This window comes from Lithobates pipiens, unplaced genomic scaffold (genome assembly GCF_037356315.1).
Source record: "Lithobates pipiens isolate NorthernLeopardFrog02 unplaced genomic scaffold, aLitPip1_a1.2 Scaffold_13, whole genome shotgun sequence".
Taxonomy (NCBI): domain Eukaryota; kingdom Metazoa; phylum Chordata; class Amphibia; order Anura; family Ranidae; genus Lithobates; species Lithobates pipiens.
In genome coordinates, this window is record NW_027507718.1 from 219366248 (window position 1) to 219387857 (window position 21610).

General features: G+C 42.8%; 1 protein-coding gene across 1 annotated transcript in view; it reads left to right on the forward strand.

The window, feature by feature from the left end:
- Nucleotides 1–15012, forward strand: part of LOC143974633 (uncharacterized) — a 324397-nt gene extending 309385 nt beyond the window's left edge. The window contains exons 6-8 of the mRNA XM_077476224.1: nucleotides 5341–5474; nucleotides 8211–8381; nucleotides 14809–15012. Of these exons, the coding sequence (XP_077332350.1) occupies nucleotides 5341–5474; nucleotides 8211–8381; nucleotides 14809–14937 (434 nt within the window). The 3' untranslated portion in view covers nucleotides 14938–15012. The remainder of the gene's footprint in view (nucleotides 1–5340; nucleotides 5475–8210; nucleotides 8382–14808) is intronic.
- Nucleotides 15013–21610: the final 6598 nt, after the last annotated feature.

The window sequence follows — 21610 nt, forward strand, 5'->3', positions numbered from 1 at the left end:
ATGTCCCCTGGGGCAGGAGCCGAGTCCCCAAACCCTTTTTCGGACAATAACTTGCATATTAGCCTTTAAAATGAGCACTTTTGATTTTGAACGTTCAAGTCCCATAGACTTTAATGGGGTTCTAAAGTTCGCACAAATTTTCGGTCCGTTCGCAGGTTCTGGTACGAACCGAACCGGGGGGTGTTCGGCTCATCCCTAGTTCCAGTGAAGGGAACTCTTAAGACATCAGCATACCAAGACAATTTTGGACACATTCAGGCTCCCAACTTTGTGGGAACAGTTTGGGAATGACCCTTCATGTTCCAACATGACTGCACACCAGTGCACAAAGCAAGGTCCATAAAAACATGGATGAGCGAGTTTGGGGTGGAGGAACTTGATTGGGCTGCACAGAGTCCTGATCTCAACCTGATAGATAACCTTTGGGATGAATTATAGTGGAGACTGCGTCCAACATCAGTGCCTGCCCCCACAAATGCGTTTCTGGTCTAATATTCCCATAGACACACTTCTAAACCTTGTGGACAGCCTTCCCAGAATATTTGAAGCTGTTATAGCTGCAAAGGGTGGGCCAGCTCAATATTAAACCCTACAGACTAAGACTGGGATGCCATTAAAGTTCATGCGCATGTAAACACAGGCATCCCAATACTTTTGACAATATAGTGTATATGTGATACAAGTAAAGGCAGATATTTTTTTTTTAACAGGTGCAGTGGTTCCAGTATGCATAGGTCCAAATCCAAAAACCTAAAGCACATAAACAGGTGTATGTAATAAGGAAATGCAAAACAGTATGGAAATTCAAAATATAGTTATGAACATCAACAATTAATGTTTCTGTTTAAGTTACTGTATGTGAATGAAAGATACACACTGATAATTATGGATAATTGTACTCTACTTGTTGCATGTAATGTTTAATAGATTTATAATTAACTTTGATTAGGAATAAGCAAGCTAATTAGTGCAGGCCAGGACAGTTTGTTTTGCATCAGTGTTGCAGATAATGAGGGACCAGTTTTGAAGCATGTGTATAGCTCCCAGCCTGACAAGATAGCATAGAGGGACACTTTTAAGCAGAGAACAAATAGGGAAAGGACACACTCATCATAGTACTTTTCCTTTATATTATCATTTATAAAGAATGCAATAATTTGAAAAATAGATAAAAAGTTAAGAGCAATATAAATAACTTTGTCTGTACAGTACTACACCCTATACAGGTGGATCTACCAGGGGGACAAAAAGGGACATTTGAGAACGAAAGAAGGATGTATGGATTTGGTTCCATACCAAGAGATGGGTATGAGCAATGTATTTGTGCTGCCATAACTCCGGTATCCCCGTGTTTGGCAGGTGGTCCGGTACAAGATAAAAGTGGTCTGATTTGCCGCAAGATCACTTTTATCGGTGGCGGGAGAGGGCATATTCCGCATATTCAAACGGTGTTAAAACCACACATGTGAGGTATCGCCACGATCAGTAGAGCGAGAGCAATAATTCTAGCCCTCCTCTGTAACTCAAAACATGCAACCTGTAGAATTTTTTAAATGTCACCTATGGAGATTTTTAAGGGTAAAAGTTTGTCGCCATTCCACAAGTGGGCGCAGTCTTGAATCGTGACGTGTTGGGTATCAATTTACTCGGTGCAACATTATCTTTCACAATATAAAAAAAATTGGGCTAACTTTAATGTTGTCTTATTTTTTCATTCCAAAATTTTTTATTTTTTCAAAAAAAAGTGTGCTTGTAAGACCGCTGAGCACAGTGTAACAGAAAGTATTGCAATGACTGCCATTTTATTCTCTAGGGTGTTATAAAAAAATGTATAATGTTTGGGGGTTCTAAGTAATTTTCTAGCAAACAAAATGTTTTTAACTTTTAAACAACACATCTAAAAAAGAGGCCTGGTCCTTACGTGGTTAAAGGATTAATAAGCCCTTCATAATACCTAACATCCTTGCTGACCCAGGAAAAAAGCTTCCTTCCCACTTTCAGTAACCAATCCCTGACCATTCAATTATACTGATTTTCCCGGTACAGTACCATTTTTCTAACATATCTACTGGCAAGTGGTATTGGTGTATTAGGTCAAGCTTAGTTTCTTTGGAAAACATTACTGTGCTGCCACAGCAGCCAGCTTCATTATTGTTCATTGCTATGTTTTGTGTCTTGGTATAGTACACTGCTTCCCTCCTTCTGTTATGCACTTTTTACTAGGGATGAGCTCCGGCATATTTGCACAGCCCATGTGTAGAGCCCATCAAGAAGTCGGCACTGCACTGCGCTAATCACAGGCAGTGAGACATTTCCCAATGCGCAGCTGCAGAGGTCGGGAAATGTCTCACTGCCTGTGATTAGTGCAGTGCAGTGCCGACTTCCTGGCGGGCTCTGCAGATGGGCTGTGTGAACACGCTGGAGCTCTTCCCTACTTATTATGTCAGTCCTTAGTTGCCACTCCCTGATTCCTCATGCTGTCTGTTACTTTCATTTTTGCCCTCAGCAGTGGCAGCTGGTGCTCAAAATTTTTGGGGGGCAGCAAACAAACTGAAAAATTCTGAAATAAAAACACATCAATAGCAGCCTCACTGTGCCCATCAATTGCTGCCACTGTGCCCATCAATTGCCGCCACTGTAACCATCAATGGCAGCTACTGTGCCATCAAACATAGCCACTGTGCCCATCAAATGCAGCCATTGTACCCATCAAACACAGCCACTGTGCCTATCAAACACAGCCACTGTGCCCATCAAATGCAGCCACTGTACACCCCACCCCACCCTCCTGCTTGCCATCTGCCTGGCACTTACCCATGTCTCGATGGGGCAGCGGGTGACAGCGGTGGGCGGCGAGTGATGTCCTCAACGCTCCTCCATGTCTTCCCTCAATGTCTTCTTCTCCCATCCGCTCCTTCTGATAGGTGTCCAATCACAGCGCCTGTGATTTCGGCCAATCAGATGACGGGTAACAGACCCGAGCACCTGATTGGCGGAGAGGCGGTTCAGTGTCATTAAATAGAAAAAATAGGGGGAAAAACACTGCGCTAGAATCAAATGTACACAAAAAGCACAGCAGCCAACACCTAAACAAACAAAGTTGAACAAGCAAAAAGTAAAAAATAGTGTAGCGCTTCTTAAGTGATAAATGTAATCAACATGTGTGAGGAGAATGATCATATAACAAAGATCATATAAATAATATAAATGGGCAAAATAAAGTCCAAGAAATGGGTATAAGCTTCCGTGATAAAGCTGGCACGAAGATGGTCAGACCGTATCAAAGTAAGAGGCAAATCCTACTAAACGAATATGTCCATGTACATCAGCTTGTCTGGAAACATTAAGGAAAGTAGATAGATACTTCTTACCAACTCTGTTGGACTCACACAGTCGTATGACAGTTGAGTCAGTAAGGCTTGGGGTCTCAATCTGGGACCGAGGAGTGGATCGAGGAAGGTCCGTCAACTTGGTGGGGAAACTCCAAAAGACTGTATGCCCAATGATGAATCTCACCGATGGAACTTCAGAATGGTTTGGAAATCCAGCTCAGATGCGGCCCATTGCACACCGATACTCCAAATACCCCAAGATGAAGGGGAAGGTATTTTGGGGGTTTTTAGACCAAAAAAGAAAAAAGGAAGAAAGAGCTCCACATGGTGCGGGTCAGGCGGTAAAAATGGTAATTTATTAAAAAGTCAAAAGAATTACTAATGACTTAGTGATCACAAAGCGAATAGAATAAAAATGAAAATAAAAGCAATGTAGGGTGCCAACAGCTAGCCCGACGCGTTTCGACACATATGTCTTCGACAGGGGTATGTTGCCCCTGTCGAAGACATATGTGTCGAAACGCGTCGGGCTAGCTGTTGGCACCCTACATTGCTTTTATTTTCATTTTTATTCTATTCGCTTTGTGATCACTAAGTCATTAGTAATTCTTTTGACTTTTTAATAAATTACCATTTTTACCGCCTGACCCGCACCATGTGGAGCTCTTTCTTCCTTTTTTCTTTTTTGGTCTAAAAACCCCCAAAATACCTTCCCCTTCATCTTGGGGTATTTGGAGTATCGGTGTGCAATGGGCCGCATCTGAGCTGGATTTCCAAACCATTCTGAAGTTCCATCGGTGAGATTCATCATTGGGCATACAGTCTTTTGGAGTTTCCCCACCAAGTTGACGGACCTTCCTCGATCCACTCCTCGGTCCCAGATTGAGACCCCAAGCCTTACTGACTCAACTGTCATATGACTGTGTGAGTCCAACAGAGTTGGTAAGAAGTATCTATCTACTTTCCTTAATGTTTCCAGACAAGCTGATGTACATGGACATATTCGTTTAGTAGGATTTGCCTCTTACTTTGATACGGTTTGACCATCTTCGTGCCAGCTTTATCACGGAAGCTTATACCCATTTCTTGGACTTTATTTTGCCCATTTATATTATTTATATGATCTTTGTTATATGATCATTCTCCTCACACATGTTGATTACATTTATCACTTAAGAAGCGCTACACTATTTTTTACTTTTTGCTGGTTCAGTGTCATTGAATATTCATTCGCTTTTCTAACACACCTGGGTGAACTGCAAGCGCCAAGCATGGCACTCGCAGGTCACCTTTTTTGATACCTATTAGAGCCTATAGCTTTAATCAGGTGCTTCAAAAACTACCCCTGCCTCTGTAATTCAGACACCCTGTGGCCGAATAGGGGCCAGACACCTGAATAGGGGGTGGCAGTGGCGGCCGTGGATGGATTCATGCAATGCATGAATCTATCTATTGGAGATAGAGGGGGTGGCTGGAGAGAGGGGGCGGCGCCCGTATGGACGCACCGCCACTGGCCTCCTTTACTAAGGTCTGGAGCAACTGCACTTTGCAAAGTGCACAGTCTATTTGTCTTTAGTAAATTAAGCCCAGGGTCTCAGGGGGTATGTTCAATTGCGTAAAGCAGCATTTGAAACACACCAAAGAGAGAGCAGAATTCAATATTCTTCCATACACTGCACTGTCTACTGTGACATTTTAAATCTAAAGAGCCCACACAGACTGCATCACAGACTCTATGATCTGTTCACAAATCACACTTTGCAGAGAATACCCAATTATGTTCAAGGAAAAATAAAACAGCATTTTTGCTTGCACATGATTGGATGATGAATAATGGAAGTCAGCAAAGCTTCACTTTATGTACTAAGTGCTGGGGAAATTTTCCTTGCAATGTGAACAGTCTATTTGCCTTTAGTAAACAAAAAGTTATATGTTTACTTATTGTATAGTTAAAAAAATATTGCTTACTTTTTCACTAATCTTAACTCTTTCATTTATACACCGCAAGGAGAAATTGATGAAGACCAATTTGTTTTCTGGGTCCAAAGTATGCCTCAAGATCAAGTGTCTTCAGTACTACAATTCCGAATCTTGCCACCAGATGGAACACCTTCTTCAGAGAGAGCCTTGCCTTATACATCTGTAAGTAAAGCTAAATACACAGTAGGCCCTAGGCCGTATGTTTATTGTTTAAAAATGTAAATGCAAAGTCATACTTAGGCTCCACTCACATGGGCGCTGTGGTCCATAGAGCATGAATGAACCAGTTGTTTATGTAGCTGGAGCTGCCCAGAGCTGTGTGCCTGCAGCCTATGTTACATAAAACATGGACCATTCACGTTGTAGGAGCCCATGAGGTCTAAAATCATGCAGCATCCTGCATACCTGATGCGTCAGGCCATTTAGCTCTGGGAAGGGAGGGCAGGCATACTGAGTATTTATTCTTTTAACCTAAGAAACTTACATTTAACCCTAGAAGTGCTGCACATGTGTAAACCATTTATCAGTAAAGAATGCAATAATTTTATAGCTCAAGCAGATGCATTTTATTGACAAACAGGTTGAGGGAATGTCAGATGAATAAGAAGCAAGGTAACCTTTCCACTTTTTTAAACAGTGTGAATGCACAGCTCCCAACTGTCCCTGATTTCGAGGGACTGTCCCTGATTTGGAGCAAAGTCCCTCATCCCTCCTCATTTGTCCCTCATGTTGGTCTGATCTATAAAGTTGTATATAACATTCACTTTTTATCTTTCAAAAAAGTGTTTCCCAGTGCTAAACCTTTCATCCAAATTGTAAATTGCTGCATTTGTACATTTTTAAAGCCAATATAAAGAAATAGTAGTGGTAAAAAAAAGCCCTTGTGGATTTAATTAATCTTTTTTGGTTAATTCTCCTTTAAGGGGGTGTGGCAGGGGGCATGTCCTATGCCTACATACGTTTAGTAGTAGGTGTCCCTCATTCCCATCTCAAAATGTTGGGAGGTATGTCAGTCATACATTAAGAACCTTCTCCTATTGTAATGATTATCTTTCTGGCTGGATGTCCACTAAATTAGCTTTATAAATTAAAGCTAATATAATATAATTTATAATTATATAAAATTATATAATTATTATAAATAATGTGTACATTTACCAAAGAATTGCAGGTGAATGTTAGGTGAAATGGCTATCAAAATGTTTACAAAAAGACTCCAAAAGTTGAACTAGTTTGCTGATCATCTGCATAATGACTAAATCTTTTATTTTTCTATTGCACCATCCTCCTAGAGTAGAGTAGGCTGATAGGTAAATTTAGTTAGCTTCTCTGTAATCAGCGGAGTAGGAGTTGATTGTTTGGGCCTGCTCAGTGTCTCACAGGCTGCTGCTCAGATTACTTCCCCCTGTATTCTAGAGGATTCTGTAATTCTAGTGATAGGAAGAATAGAGTGGGCAGCCTGACTATTTATGGGACTCCAGCAAATCACTGGAATACCCAATAGGTGGTGGGGGAGCCCATAAATAGCCTGAGGCCAGAGGCAGGAGGTTTCTGGGTCCAGTCATGCTGGAGGAGACCCCTTGGACAGAACACATCAGGAAGACATTGAGGTCCCAGCTAGGCTTAGCTAGGGGGTCTTTTTCACAAGCTTGAAGTCCTAGAATGAAGTTGGGCCTGGAGATGCTCACTGGAGAGAGCAAGAAGGAAGCTGGGAAAATGGGAAACAGCCCAGCTGTCCTATGGTGATGTGAGTCTACAGCTCCCTCACTGAGAAGAGTCTGATAAATATCATCAGGAGGCAACCAACGATCCTGTGGCCGTGTGAGTAAATTACCCTAGTGCTGAAAAGTCAGTGACTACGTGTAGCTTTTGTCTCTGTAAGGAGTACTAGTCACTGTCAGCATAGATATTCTGTGTAACTTTCCCTTTTCACACTTCAGCAAGTTAGTTAAAGGGTCCTTAAAGAGGAGCTGCACCTAAAAAAAAAAAAATATTAAAAGCCAGCAGCTACTAATATTGCAGCTGCTGACTTTTAATAAAATCACACTTACCTGTCCCAGGGTCCAGCGATGTCGGCGGCAGATGACGAGCGATCGCTCGTCTCGCTGCTGCCACCACCGCCATCCTCTGTCAGGGAATCGGGAAGTGAAGCATGACGGCTTCACTGCCCGGTTCCCTACTGCGCATGCGCGAGTCACGCTGCGCGTCTCTTATGGTCCCCGCTGTGTCTCTGGGAACTGTGTGTTTCCCAGAACACAACAGGGGGGGGGGGGGGGTGGGACGTCTGCGGGGGTCTGTGGCGGTCTGGCCGGAAGTGGGTGCAGTTACCTGAATTATCCAGGTAACTGCACCCCCCTCCCCCCTGAAAGGTGCTGATTGTGGCACCGGAGGGGGGGAGGGATCAGATTAGCGGAACTTCCCCTTGAGGGGGAAGAACCTCTTTAAGTTATCCAGTTCTTCAGTTTCGGGCTATCCCATGCTCCCCTCATCCCCATTCTAGTTCTAAGTGGCAATAAAAGATGCCCCTAGACTGTTCCTTTGAGCGATTGGAAAAATGAAAAAAATGCTCTGTGACTGGCTGTGAGTGCTCTAACCAGGGGAATAGGATTAAGTTCACCAACAGCTCTTGCGGGGATGCACTACAAACAATTACACCCTTCAGAAATCAATTGCACTAAATTGATGGTTCAATCAATAAGGTATTTATTTTGTTGATAATTAATGATCAGCTTTGGCGGAACCCCAATCAAATTGTAAGTAAACAAGCAATATGGTCTTTGCTGTGTCAAATTAACATTTCCAAATGAAAGATCATTTGAAACACCTGAATCTCTGCTTGATCACAGGTTATGTGTATAGCCAGTATTACAGTAGATCTTCATATTTTTCATCTGGTAGGCAAGCACAGATGTGGATGACAAGTGGAGAGTACGTGATGAGCAGCTTCAGCAGGTTGCCTCCCTAATGGCTAAAAGGAGAAGAGACTGGAGACTCCTAGCAAACAACTTGGGCTTCCTAGAAAAAGACTCAATTTTCTTTGAGCAGAACCGTTCTGAACTCAGAGAAAAGGTAATAAAGTTACACTCAGGGAATGTATCACAGAGAATAACTACCTTAAGAAACTACAAAAACAAGTATAAATCTGTTTCTGCTATGATATACTCCTTTTTCCTTATAGCAAATAAATACATAAATGCATTCAAAGATTCACACTAGCCAAAACTGAAAATGTAACCTTTAATTGAAAAAATGCTTAAATAAGGTTTCAGGTTTTCCTACAAGTAGTGTTGAAGATCACCAGCATTTCCTGCTCCTTTTTGCTATCGGTTTGGTGATTTGGGAACCCTTGCTCATGATGCAGGTAAGGAATTCTGAAACACACCCATAGCAGGCTCTTGATGTAAAGAAAATGTTAGTGACTGAATCCAAAGGTAAACTATAGGGTATCCCAGCAACAGACCCCCTTTCCCCCCCATCATCCTCAGGGACACATTTATCCACCTATGTCAGGCATTACACACGGAAATTTGTAGACAATTTCAACTACTTTCAGTTACATTCAATTGCAAAAATGACTGAATGGATCAAGGCAGACTTCTACCAACTGTTAGCCCTTGTACACACGGTCGGATTTTGTCCCACGGATTTTGTCCGAAACTGTTGCATACACACAATCGGACAAAGTTGTCAGAAAATCCGATCGTACTTAACGTGATGACGTTATTTCATTAGAACGGGACTACGTTCAGGCTAGTAGCCAATAGCTTTGGTCTAGGAATTTGATCTGAGCATGCGTGGCACTTTGTCCGATCGGAATTCTCTACACATGATCGGACAAAGTTCGATCGGATCATGTTGTCGGAAAATTTTATAGACAAGTTGGAGAAACTTGGTCCGTCGGAGTATCCACACACAGTTGGATTATCCGACAACACGGTCCGATCGGACACCTTCCGTCAGAATGTCCGACCGTGTGTACAAGGGCTTAGAGCCGGTTAACACAGGGGCGACAAGTCGCGTCCCGTTCTGTACTATGGAACCGTTCTAATAGGAGCGACTCAAGTCGCTCCGACTTAGAAAAAGGTTCCTGTACTAATTTTGGGGTGACTTGCATTGACTTCTATACAGAAGTCATTTTGCAAGCCGCCGCTGAAGTCGTGTGCAGGTCGCCTGAGGCAGTAGCACTGCAAGTCGTGTTGCCCCTGTGTGATTCGGGTCTTTCATAGTCAGGTTGAAAAAAAACACAACTAATGAAGTTCGATAAGTTAATTATTTTACAGTTTTGATAGGTTGCAGTGGTCCTTAATCACTACAATACAGGGCACTTTCGCCCCCTTCCTTCCCAGCCCAATTTTTAGCTTTCAGCGCTCTCGCACTTTCAATGACAACTGCGCAGTCATGCTACGCTGTACCCAAATTACATTTTTATCATTTTGTTTGCACAAATAGAGCTTTCTTTTGGTGGTATTTATTCGCGTCTCCGTTTTTTATTTTTTGCGATATAAGCGAAAAAATTGTGGAAATTTGGAAAAAAAACAATATTTTCTTCTTTCTATTTTAAAAGAAATCCAATAAAATCTAATTTTGTCATACATTTAAGCCAAAATGTATTCTGCTACATGTTTTTTTTGGAAAAAAAAATACTTTAATAAATAAATAAAACAAAAAAAACTACCTAGTAAAGTTAGCCCTTTTTTTTTTGTATAATGTGAAAGATTTTACGTCGCGAGAATCGTGCTCTTTTTATTCAAAGCAAAAAAAATCATGATTCTCATTTTGGCCAGAATCGTGCAGCTCTAGTAGGCATCTTCATCTTTAAAAAGTAATGATACATATAGTAAGCCTTCTATATTTGTAGTATGAGACTGAGTAAATTAAAGTGGATTTAAACCCGAAAAATATTTTTAATTAAGGCTTGTAACTTTTACAGTATAGGATTTCATGTCATCTGTGCCCATTCTTGCCATGGATCGTTAAGCCAGCTCTGAGCAATCCTCTTATCTTTTTTCAGTGAGATAAAAATGGACAGACAGAGAAATACCAGTCAGTTCTTCTCCCATGCTGTGAGTGACAGGTGATTTACATATCTCATGCACCAGAGTGAGACAGGCATTCTGTGTACTTTACAATTCACATCCCCCCTCCCCCTCCCCTCTTTCTTCTCACGCAAGGATTGGCTGTCTTTCCTGGGTTTTGACTGGATGTTTCTCATCATGGGGTGTCATCCACAGAAGGAGGAAATGTGTGGTGCAGTAAACTCACAGGGCGGCCAGCAGAACACACACAGAAAAGTGATCTGATTTAGGGGAGATGTATCTACATAGAGCTGAGCAGAGGAGAAGCTCCAGTGATCGTATTATTGTTATTGTGCAGTGTGTGTCTGATATCACCTGATCACAATTGCAACATTTCTTTTGCTCACCTCACCAGGATGTGTTATGTGGGGGAGTGGTGGATGTCTCACTTGTCATACACACAGTAAGGCTGCATGGGCTCAAAGCTTACAGCCTACTCGTGTCACCTGACTGCTCCCACCAAGGCCCTACATGTGTCACCTGACTGATCCCACCAAGTCCCTACTTGTGTCACCTCACTGATCCCATGAAGTCCCTACACATGTCACCTGACTGCTCCCACCAAGTCCCTACACATGTCACCTGACTGCTCCTACCAAGTCCCTACACATGTCACCTGACTGTTTCCTACTTGTGCCACCTGACTGCTCCCACCAGGTCCCTACACATGTCACCTGACTACTCCCACCAAGTCTCTACCCAAGTCACCTGACTGCTCCCACCAAGTCCTTACCCAAGTCACCTGACTGCTCCCACCAAGTCCCTACCCGAGTCACCTGACAGCTCCCACCAAGTCCCTACCCAAGTCACCTGACTGCTCTCACCAAGTCCCTACCCAAGTCACCTGACTGCTCCCATCAAGTCCCTACCTGTGTCACCTGACTGCTCCCATCAAGTCCCTACCCATGTCACCTGACTGCTCACACCAAGTCCCTACCTATGTCACCTAACTGCTCCAACCAAGTCCATACCCGTGTCACCTGACTGCTCCCGCCAAGTCCCAACTCATGTCATCTGACTGCTCCCACCAAGTCTATATTTTCTTGTACAAACATCAAGCTGAATAAAGAAGGCCTCCTCTCCAGCCTGTACCATGATGTCTCTTCCCATGACCCAAACATCTCCATCATGTCATAGCCATCCACATGACACAGGAGTTGGTCAGATAGTGTGCGGACATTATACAGGAGTTGGTCAGATAGTGTGCGGACATTATACAGGAGTTGGTCAGAGAGTGTGCGGACATGATACGGGAGTTTATCAGAGACTGTGCGGACATGATACAGGAGTTGGTCAGAGAGTGTGTGGACATGATACGGAGGTTGATCAGAGAGTGTGCAGAAATGATACAGGAGTTGATCAGAGAGTTTGCGGACATTATACAGGAGTTGGTCAGAGAGTGTGCGGACATTATACAGGGGTTGGTCAGAGACTGTGTGGACATGATACGGGAGTTGGTCAGAGTGTGCGGACATGATACGGGAGTTGGTTAGAGAGTGTGCGGACATGATACAGGAGTTGGACAGAGAGTGTTGCGGACATGATGCGGGAGTTGATCAGAGAGTGCAGACATGCTATGGAAGTTGATCTGAGAGTGTGCGGACATTATATGGGAGTTTGTCAGAGAATGTGTGGACATTATACAGGAATTGGTCAGAGAGTATCGCTCCATACTTCTCCTTACACTTCCTCTCTTCTGAGTATCACTCCATATTCCTCCTGCACATCGCTTCGTCTGTTCTGAGTATCCCTCTATACTCCTCCTGTACATCACTTCCTCTCTTCTGAGTATCACTCCATACTCCTCCTGCACATTGCTTCCTCTCTTCTAAATATCACTCCTTACTCCTCCTGTATATCGCTTCCTCTCTTCTGAGTATCACTCCATACTCCTCCTGCACTTTGCTTCCTATCCTCTGAGTATCGCTCCATACTACTCCTGCACATTGCTTCCTATCTTCTGAGTATTACTCCATACTCCTCCTGCACATCGCTTCCTATCTTATGAGTATCACTCCATACTCCTCCTGTACATCACTTCCTATCTTATGAGTATCACTCCATACTCCTTGTTTGCTTCCTCCCCCATCCAGTGCCACATTTGGTACCTTTCGGGGGATAGGTACCTGTTTTTGACAGGCACCCGTCCCCACTTGCGGGATGCGGTGAGGTCCCCCTGAATTTCAGTCCTCCTGAAGTTCGATCCCACTCCTCCTTTCTCTGTCGCCGGGCTAGTTAGGAGGCGCAGCACAGTAGGGAACCGGCAGTGAAGCCGAAAGATTTCCTGTACCATGAAAGGCAATGGCAGCACCCGAGAGCCGATCAGAAAATCGGTTGGGGTGCCGAAATCGCATGGTCCCTGGACAGGTAGGTGTCCTAATATACAGTATTTGTAGCTGCTGCCTTTTAATTTTTTGGTGGCAGGGCTGGACTTCCTCTCTAAGTGTCTGTTTTAAATGTACAAAAAAAGTATTACTTTAAAGTATAAGTTCACCTTCAGCAACATTTTCCAAAAATCCCTCTATTTATTTTCATACCATACATACACAGTTCGCTCTCTACCAAGGAGAGAGCACACAGAACACACACACACATAGAGCAGCTGCTAGGGCACACACAATCATAATGTCCAGTCCACCCTGCAAATGGTAATGCCTATCCATTATAATGCATGTGCTTCCACTGTGGAGGCTCTCAAAATTTAGTGTTAGGACTACAGAAAAAACTGGAGTGCCTTGACGGGGCTTGTAACTTATGCATGTATTTGCAAATGTGTGCAAACTAAACCCCTGTTTTTAACGCATACTGTTATACAGGTTAATTTGGTTGGTTGCAGGCTGGTCGGTAAGTTGAGCTGGAAATTTCTTTGGATTTATTTGCATGTGTTGCCCTTCCATGTGCTCCTTACTGTTAAGGCCAGTTATAGGTGAGGCAGTGGGCATTTGTTTGCACACACACAATCATGTCAGAAGATAAGGAATGGCATAGGGGGATATTTGGAAATTATTGTTGAAGATAAACTTAGTACATCTTTGCTTTGGGACTGAACATTTCAGATTATGTACAGTATATAGTCTGCAAGCAAAGAAAGTGTGGTCTCAATATAATGTACTGCACATGTGGCAATCAAGAGACCTCAGTTGGGATCCAGACTCTAGTGGCGAGCTGGTCTGTTAGCAGATGTGAGGGTTTATTTACTAAACCTGGAGAGTGCAAAATCTGGTGCAGCGCTGCACAGAAACCAATCACCTTCCAGGTTTTATTGTCAAAGCCTAACCACTTGACCACTGGGCACTTAAACTCCCTTACTAACCAGACCAATATTCAGCTTTCAGTGTTCTCACACTTTGAATGACAATTACTTAGTCATGCAACACTGTATCCAAATTAAATTTTTGTCCTTTTTTTCACATAAATAGAGCTTTCTTTTGGTGCTATTTAATCACAGCTGGGGTTTTTTTTGTGCTATTAATCAAAAAACACTGAAAATTTGGTAAAAAAAAATAAAATAATTCTTTGATTCTTTTAGTATTGGCAAGTATTGGCAGATTATTGCAGAGTATTGCAGTGTTGCAGGGTATTGGCAGAGTATCGCACAGTGTTGCAGAGTATTGCAGTGTTGCAGAGTATTGGCAGAGTATCGCACAGTGTTGCAGAGTATTGCAGTGTTGCAGAGTATTGGCAGATTATCGCACAGTGTTGCAGAGTATTGCAGTGTTGCAGATTATTGGCAGATTATTGCACAGTATGGGCAGAATACTGCAGATTATTGGCACTGAGCAGCACTGTGGGCACTACACATCCAGCCCACAGCGCTGCTGCCATCTCTCCCCTCTTACTGTACCGAACGGTACAGAGAGGAGAGGAAGGAACTGGCGTCATGACTTGACGCCGGTTTGTTTACAAGTGATAGCTCCGTCACGTGGTAAACGGCCACTATCAGCAGCCATTTACCTTGATCCATGATGCGGACCCAGCGGATGTTCCCGGGTGCGTGCCCCAGGGGGCACGCAGGAGCAAGATTCTCCCAGAATAAGAAGACCGCGCTGTAGCTGTCTTTCGGCTATGGCCCGGTCGGCATGTGGTTAATTGAATATGCTGAAGTTAGAAGCTGATTGGCTACCATGCACAGCTGCACCAGACTCTGAGTGCTCCCCTTTTAGTAAATCTCCCCCATGGCCTTCTTTAACAGAGTAATGATACATACAGCTCACATACTATAATCCTTCTGTGTTTGTAGTAAATAAGCAAGCTTTTTAAATGCACATAAGAGTTTACTTTAAGGAAAGTTGTGCACAACATAAGCACAGCTTTATTTGCTGAATAAAAAGCATGTGTATTTACATTTACATATGAATAAGATAAAGATTTTTATTGATATCCCCGATTCATCTAACAAAACACTTTGCTCTTACTCCTAGATTCTGGACATGCTGCAGACATGGAGGAATACTTCTGGCAAGGAGGCCCAGTTACAGACACTACAAAACGCTCTAAAACAAACAAGTAATGCTGACATTGCCAATGAGATCTTCAATCTTAATTTTTAAACATTATAGACTTCATTAGACTCGGTGATGAATCATTGCCTGACACATCCCTAATAAATCAAGAGGCAGTATCAATTATAGCATTTACATTTAACAAATGAGTGTGTAGGCTTCCAAAATAAGTCTCCTTGGGTACCCAGTCTTTTTTCTGGATTGACAAGAAAAAAACAAATCCATACTGGTCTCTACAGAATTGTTTTATTTATTACATGTATTTATACAGTGCTGACAACTTACACAGCACTTTACATACAGTATACTTACAATCTAAAGTCCCTATCTTATGAATAACTACAATGGCAAGTTCACCTACCAGCATGTCTTTGGAGTGCGGGAAGAATCTCACACAGGCAAAGAAGGAACATGCAAGGATTCAAATCAGAGATACCAGTGGTGCGAAGCCAAAGTGCTAACCACTAAGCTACTGTTCTTCCACATGAAATTATAATGGCTTCCTCAACTCTTTCCCCTAAACAATGCTTAATTACTTTTTTTTCACCAGATTCCTGCTGTGCACCCCATAGCAGCATGATGAGTTCAATAAAAAGAAGTTATGTATACAGTATATAGCACTACACCAGTAGGAGCTACTGGGGAATTGGGATCCCCCACCCTGCACAGCCAGGCACACAGAATTTCCATGGCAGTCTTGAGTCAACAGCCCAGCAGCTTTGTTTTTTGTTGTTTTTTTTTTTTTAGGGGTTACTAAACTTGAATGGGGTTAGAGATATTACTCTTCAGGGACAGCTTTCCTATGTACAGTCTATTTACACACTCCTCAGCTTCCTCCAGCACATCACTGCTTGCAGAACAAAATCTCAGACTCAGCTTGCACACTGTTAAATGATCTGAAAAAAAAGTCATCAGTCAGACAAACGAAAGGCCCATAGCAGGCAGGGACCACGGGCCCCTTGATTGTGTAACAAAGTCAGTGTCCAGCTTCCATCCCTGTTTATACTGATCCCAGCACCACCTCTTCAGGCGCTGCAAGCCCACCTGGCTGCAGCTGCCCCTTTCCTAGCCCTCCTGGCTAGTCCCACATTCCTCCCAGGCTGCACACTTACCAGCCCTCTTGGCTGACTTCTCCTGGAGATTTTCTGGCCATGCTAACTCTGCCTTCTGCTGTCCTCTCACCTGCTCCCGTGATCCAGGTCAGGACTCCTCAATGTGTTGTAGAGAATCCCTCCAGCACTCAAGACCCAGGCCAGAGGTCCCCCAGATCAGGGGGCTCTCCTTAAGGGCCACCGACAGCCTCCTCAGCAATCCATCTCCAATCTTCTACCTTTTAAATTATTTTTATTGAGTTATTATACAGATAAAAACATTCCATTTCAATACCATACAAATATATATATATATATATATATATATATATATATATATATATATATATATATATATAATTATATACATAAGATTCATAATGAAGAAAGCATAAAATACAATCAGCACAAATCTTTCACCTGAACTCCACTGCCCCTGCTGGACTGACCCTGAGTATTTAAGAGGTCCCTTCCCCCCAGCCCACTTGGCCAGGCATTGGTTGGGCCATCATCAATACTCCAGGCAGCTCATCCTAACCCCCCCCCCCCCCCTTCCATTCTTCTGGAAGTTTCTCAAAAATTCCAGCAAGTAGGGGGAGATAACAGAGATGCTGCCTGATGAGTCAGTCACCCTGACCCAGATTCAGCCCAGCCTGGCTCTCAGACAAAATAATTTACCTACACTAACAAACTATGTAAACTACCCTTTCTAGCACACTAGAAGGTGCTACAAGTATAGCTTCCAATCTGATGTCTTTACATGCAAGGGGGTGCTGAAGGCTACAGATATATAAGGACATTTCAGCAATTGTGTAGCCCAGAAAATATATAGCCTGCCATTGTTGACCACTCTGACAAAATTCTGGTTGCCTTGGCTCTCATGCTGCTTCACCAAATGCTTTTATACTTTGCCATTGATCCAAAACAAATATGAAACTCAGGAGTTCTGACTTCACTTGCCGGATACTTGTTCTGGGTCAGTGAAAAGATGGAGGCTGATGACAGTCAGGCAAACATATTTTCACGAGAATGTCAAGCTGGAAACCAAGTCATGTTTCCTTAACCACTTCAGCCCCGGACCATTTTTCTGGTCAAAGACCAGACCACTTTTTGCGATTTTTATTGTGACTGCGACATTATGGCGGACACATCGGACATTTTTGACACATTTTTGGGACCATTGTGATTTATACAGCAATCACTGCTATATAAATGCAGTGATTCCTGTGTAAATGACACTGGCAGTGAAGGGTTTAACCAGTGGGTGGCAGTGTAGGGGTTAAGTGTTCCTAGGGGTGTGTTACTAACTGTGGGGGGCTGGGCTTTCATTTAGTGAACACTGATCTCTGCTCCAAAACACATGGAGCAGAGATCCGCATCACTAGTTGCTAGGCAGAATGGGGAAATGCTGTTTACAATGGCATTTCTCCATTCAGCCGCCGTGAGACGATCGCGGGTATGCCCACGTCGATCGAGTCCGCGGGACCCACGACCGGTCTCAAGGGGGTCCCGACCGGCGGCGCGCTCGCGATGGCAGGGCGGCATTAAAGATTGGACGTACCTGTACGCCAATATGCCTGCCCGTGCCATTCTGACGACGTACATCGGCATGCGCCGGTTGGGAACCGGTTAAGCCCTGCCTTATAGATACTTGCAGAGTTAAGGTGGTATTAAACCCAAAAATGTAATACATTTCAGATTACCAATATTATGTGGTGCCTGCATTGGTCTTCTTTTTTTTAGCCCTGTTTCCCCTCTGTTTTCACCTGGTGATTTGGCCAAAAACAAATCTCTTCCATTAGAATGCTCCCACTGTGGATGTAGAAGCATAGGGGCACCTTTGGACAGCAGAATTGTCAGTCTGGAGGGAGGGGAGTGTTACATGTACTAGCAGATTTAGGTACATTGTGATAAATTGAAGCCAAACTCCAGCTCGCACTTTATAAGCAGTTACAGCTGTTTTTTTCGGGCTTTCAGGATAAAGGTTTTATTTGAATAAACCAAAGCTGATCATTGTAAGCACCCCTTTCAGTGTTAAGCGGTTTTTCTCAACACTGTAGCTGCTACATTTGCAAGAGAGCTTGTTCTGTTTAAAAACAACATATTTACTGGCAGGATCACCTGGTGAAGATAAAGGAAAGAAAGCCTAAAACAAAGAAAACAAACGCAGCCATCACATATAAGAAGTGATAAGCTACAATTTAATAAATGTTTGCTTTTGGATTTATTACTGCTTTATATGTAATGTTTAGGCTATAATGGTAGTGGCTATCCATGTCTTTACCTCTCCGGCATATTTTATAAAAATTCTTTCTGGCATAACATGTATTCAAAAAGTGCTGGTAACCGGGTCTTCCATTCAAGTAAGGCTGTAGGTGAGACTATGAATGAAGCTACCCAGAAATGTCCACTCACTTGTCTGTAGTTTCAGCTGAATAAACGGGGTCCTCCCTGCAAACTGGAAGCCAAGGAACAAAAGACACCTGGATAGTGTGGGGGAAGTTTTGAACCTCTGTAAGATTTTATTGCTGTGCTTGTCCTTACAGGGAAGATGCACCCTCTTTATTTGCCCCGGTTATAATCAAACGTATAATATAACTTAACCAGGTTTGAAGAGAACTTCTCTTACATAGGACAGATTTGGAACATTGCTCATACTTGAAGTTGAGAGAGATTCCGTTTAAGGGGGGGGGGAGACAAAAATAGGAAACTTCTAGCCAGGGGCGGACTGACAACTCATGGGGCCCCCAGGCAATAGGATATTATGGGGCCCCCGGGCAATAGGAGAAGGGCCACACAGTATACACACACATACAGTATACACACACAATATACACACACCGTATACACACACAGAATACACAAACACACATTGAAAGGTACTGGAGAGGTGGGGCAGCTATAATCTTGGGATTTTTTATTTTATTTTTAAAACACAGATTTTTACATACTGTCCCTGATTTTATTGAGGCTGGCAACCCTGATGGGGTCCCTTGGTGGCATGGGGCCCTCGGGCAGTGCCTGAGTGCCTGAATGGTCAGTCTGCACCTGCTTGTAGCCAACCTAGCAGCTGATCAAAAATCTAAAAGAAAATCTACAGGCCCTTTTTTACTATTATCAAAACTTGTATTCCCCCATTGCACCATATTAGCATTCTACTCTACACAATATAGGAAAAATGTAAACCGCGCTAGGAAAAATAGTGTAAAATTAACAAACTAACAAAATAGGCAGCAGCAATAAATGCGATATGGCATTCAACAGTAGTAAGGTATATATAAAGCTGCGCCAACCCTCTAATAAATACAATGTGAAATAAAAAATAAATAATAAAATAAGACTGATACAATTATGCAAAAAAAACCTCAAATGATGTGTAAATAGCAAAAAGGGCCAACAAAATGGCAAAAAGAGAGAAAAAAGTCCAATCTAAGAAGAGTTCATAAGTGAATCCAAATAACGGACGTTAGTGTTCTTAAATGACAGCACCACAGTGGTTCAACACTTTCCAAAGCGCGTGAAGTGCCCGTCACCATATGTTGAATGCGCTTACCAGAAAATATATGAAATGAAGCATATATGAATGGTCGGTGGATAACATCCAGGTTAACCTTCCTCAGCTGGGTCAGCACTCCATCTCTTAGCGATATTTCCAAGATAGTAATCTGTTCAGTGGTCTCGATAAAAAGCACTCAGAGGCCCACGGAAAAGAAAGGGACTGACATAGCGTAATAACGTAGGAACAGTTTAATAAATAAAAGTATTGCACTTACAAGTACGTAGATAAAACACAGCATATAGGAGCAATGTAAAAAGCCGGCCGGCAAACAGGAGCCCGTCCTCCTCTCCTACAACGTGGTGGCGTCACTGCGTGCCTTTCCAGACGCGTTTCGTCATACCTGACGTTGTCAATGGGGAACGGGCAGCGCAGTGACGCTCCGCCTAATAAAGCTAACGAAGGGAACCAAGCCTCGTATTGAGATACGAGACTCAGTGACGCTCCGCCTAATAAAACTAACGAAGGGAACCAAGCCTCGTTCTGAGATGCAAGACTTAGTCAGCAAACGCCATTATGGATAATGGCAAATAGCCCTAATACGAGCGCTGTCTATCCAGAATTGAACTATTATATCAACCCGTAACGAACACGCTTATCATTTGTTAAATAGAACATCATAGATGAAAATCATATCCAACAGATATATTATGTGTTTAAAAAGAAAAGGAACATTAAAATAATGCATGTATGTGCTCGTGTAAAGCAAATAGAAAGCTGGCAATATATAAATCGCATAACACTTCACAATCGCATATCGCTTCGCGATGCACAAAAAAAAACCAGTTAAATCGTGAAACGAAGGAATTACACCCAGTCCTTCTAACGGGATTGGCGCAAAAAAACGTATGCATATATGGTGCCATATGCCTTTTGCATAATTGTATCAGTCTTATTTTATTATTTATTTTTTATTTCACATTGTATTTATTAGAGGGTTGGCGCAGCTTTATATATACCTTACTCTACACAATAGGTTGCAACAGATGCCCATCTCATCTCTCTCAGATCCAGGCAAGATGATTCTAAACACTCCACTCACTTTAGATGAGATCAAAGCAGCCATACAGTTCTTTCCAAATGGTAAAATGCCTTGCCCTAATGGAATTCATTCAGAATAATACAAATAATACATTGAGGAACTTGCTCCAACTCTCTCTGACCTCAATATGCAGTGTCATGAGGGGGTTCTCCCAGACTCTACGTAGCAGGCATATATGGTCCTCTTTCATGAACCAGAGAAAGAGCCACTGCAATGTAGTTCGTACAGACCAATCTCACTATTCAATATGGCAGATCCTCACTAAACTTCTAACAACTCATTTATCTAAGGTTATTGGTCATTTGGTGGAGTAATTGTGATGCTTGACATTGAAAAAGCACTTGATTCAATATATTGGGGGTACATGTACTTGGGTTGTGGCCCCTCGTTCATGCATTGGATTGATCTTTTATACTGGAGCCCCCAGGCCTCTAATAAATTAGACATATGGTCTCTGCCCCTTTGGTGGTGGGGGAGTCAGTGATGTCCCCCATCTCCCCCAATGATGGAGCATTTAGCAGTAGTAATCTGGGCCTTCTCAAAAGCCAGGGGTCTCCATGTGCATAAATGACTCTAATAATACTGGACGAATTATCTGTTTTCTTTGTCCTAAAAATAAATCGAGAAAAATCAATAATTCTCTGTACTGATCCAATATTGATTCCGCACTAAATTTAAATTTCAAATGTGGAGGACGTTTCCATTATGTCTCATAGGTAAAATAAAGTTAATTAAGATGACGTTACTTCCTCTCTTTTAAATATACTCAGTAAAGCCCTCGTATGGCTGCAACCTTTTAAATAGCTTGACAAACAAATATCCTTATTCTTGCAACATAATAGACTTCCCAAAACGAAAGCCCCGTACACACGAGCGGACTTTTCGACATCCAAAGTCCGACGGACTGAGTCCGTCAGACTATTCGATCGTGTGTGGGCTGCAACGGACTTTAGCTTCGCTAAAGTCTGACGGACTTTAGAAATGAAGCATGCTTCAAATTTTCCCGACGGAACTCCGCCGGACCCGGTCCCC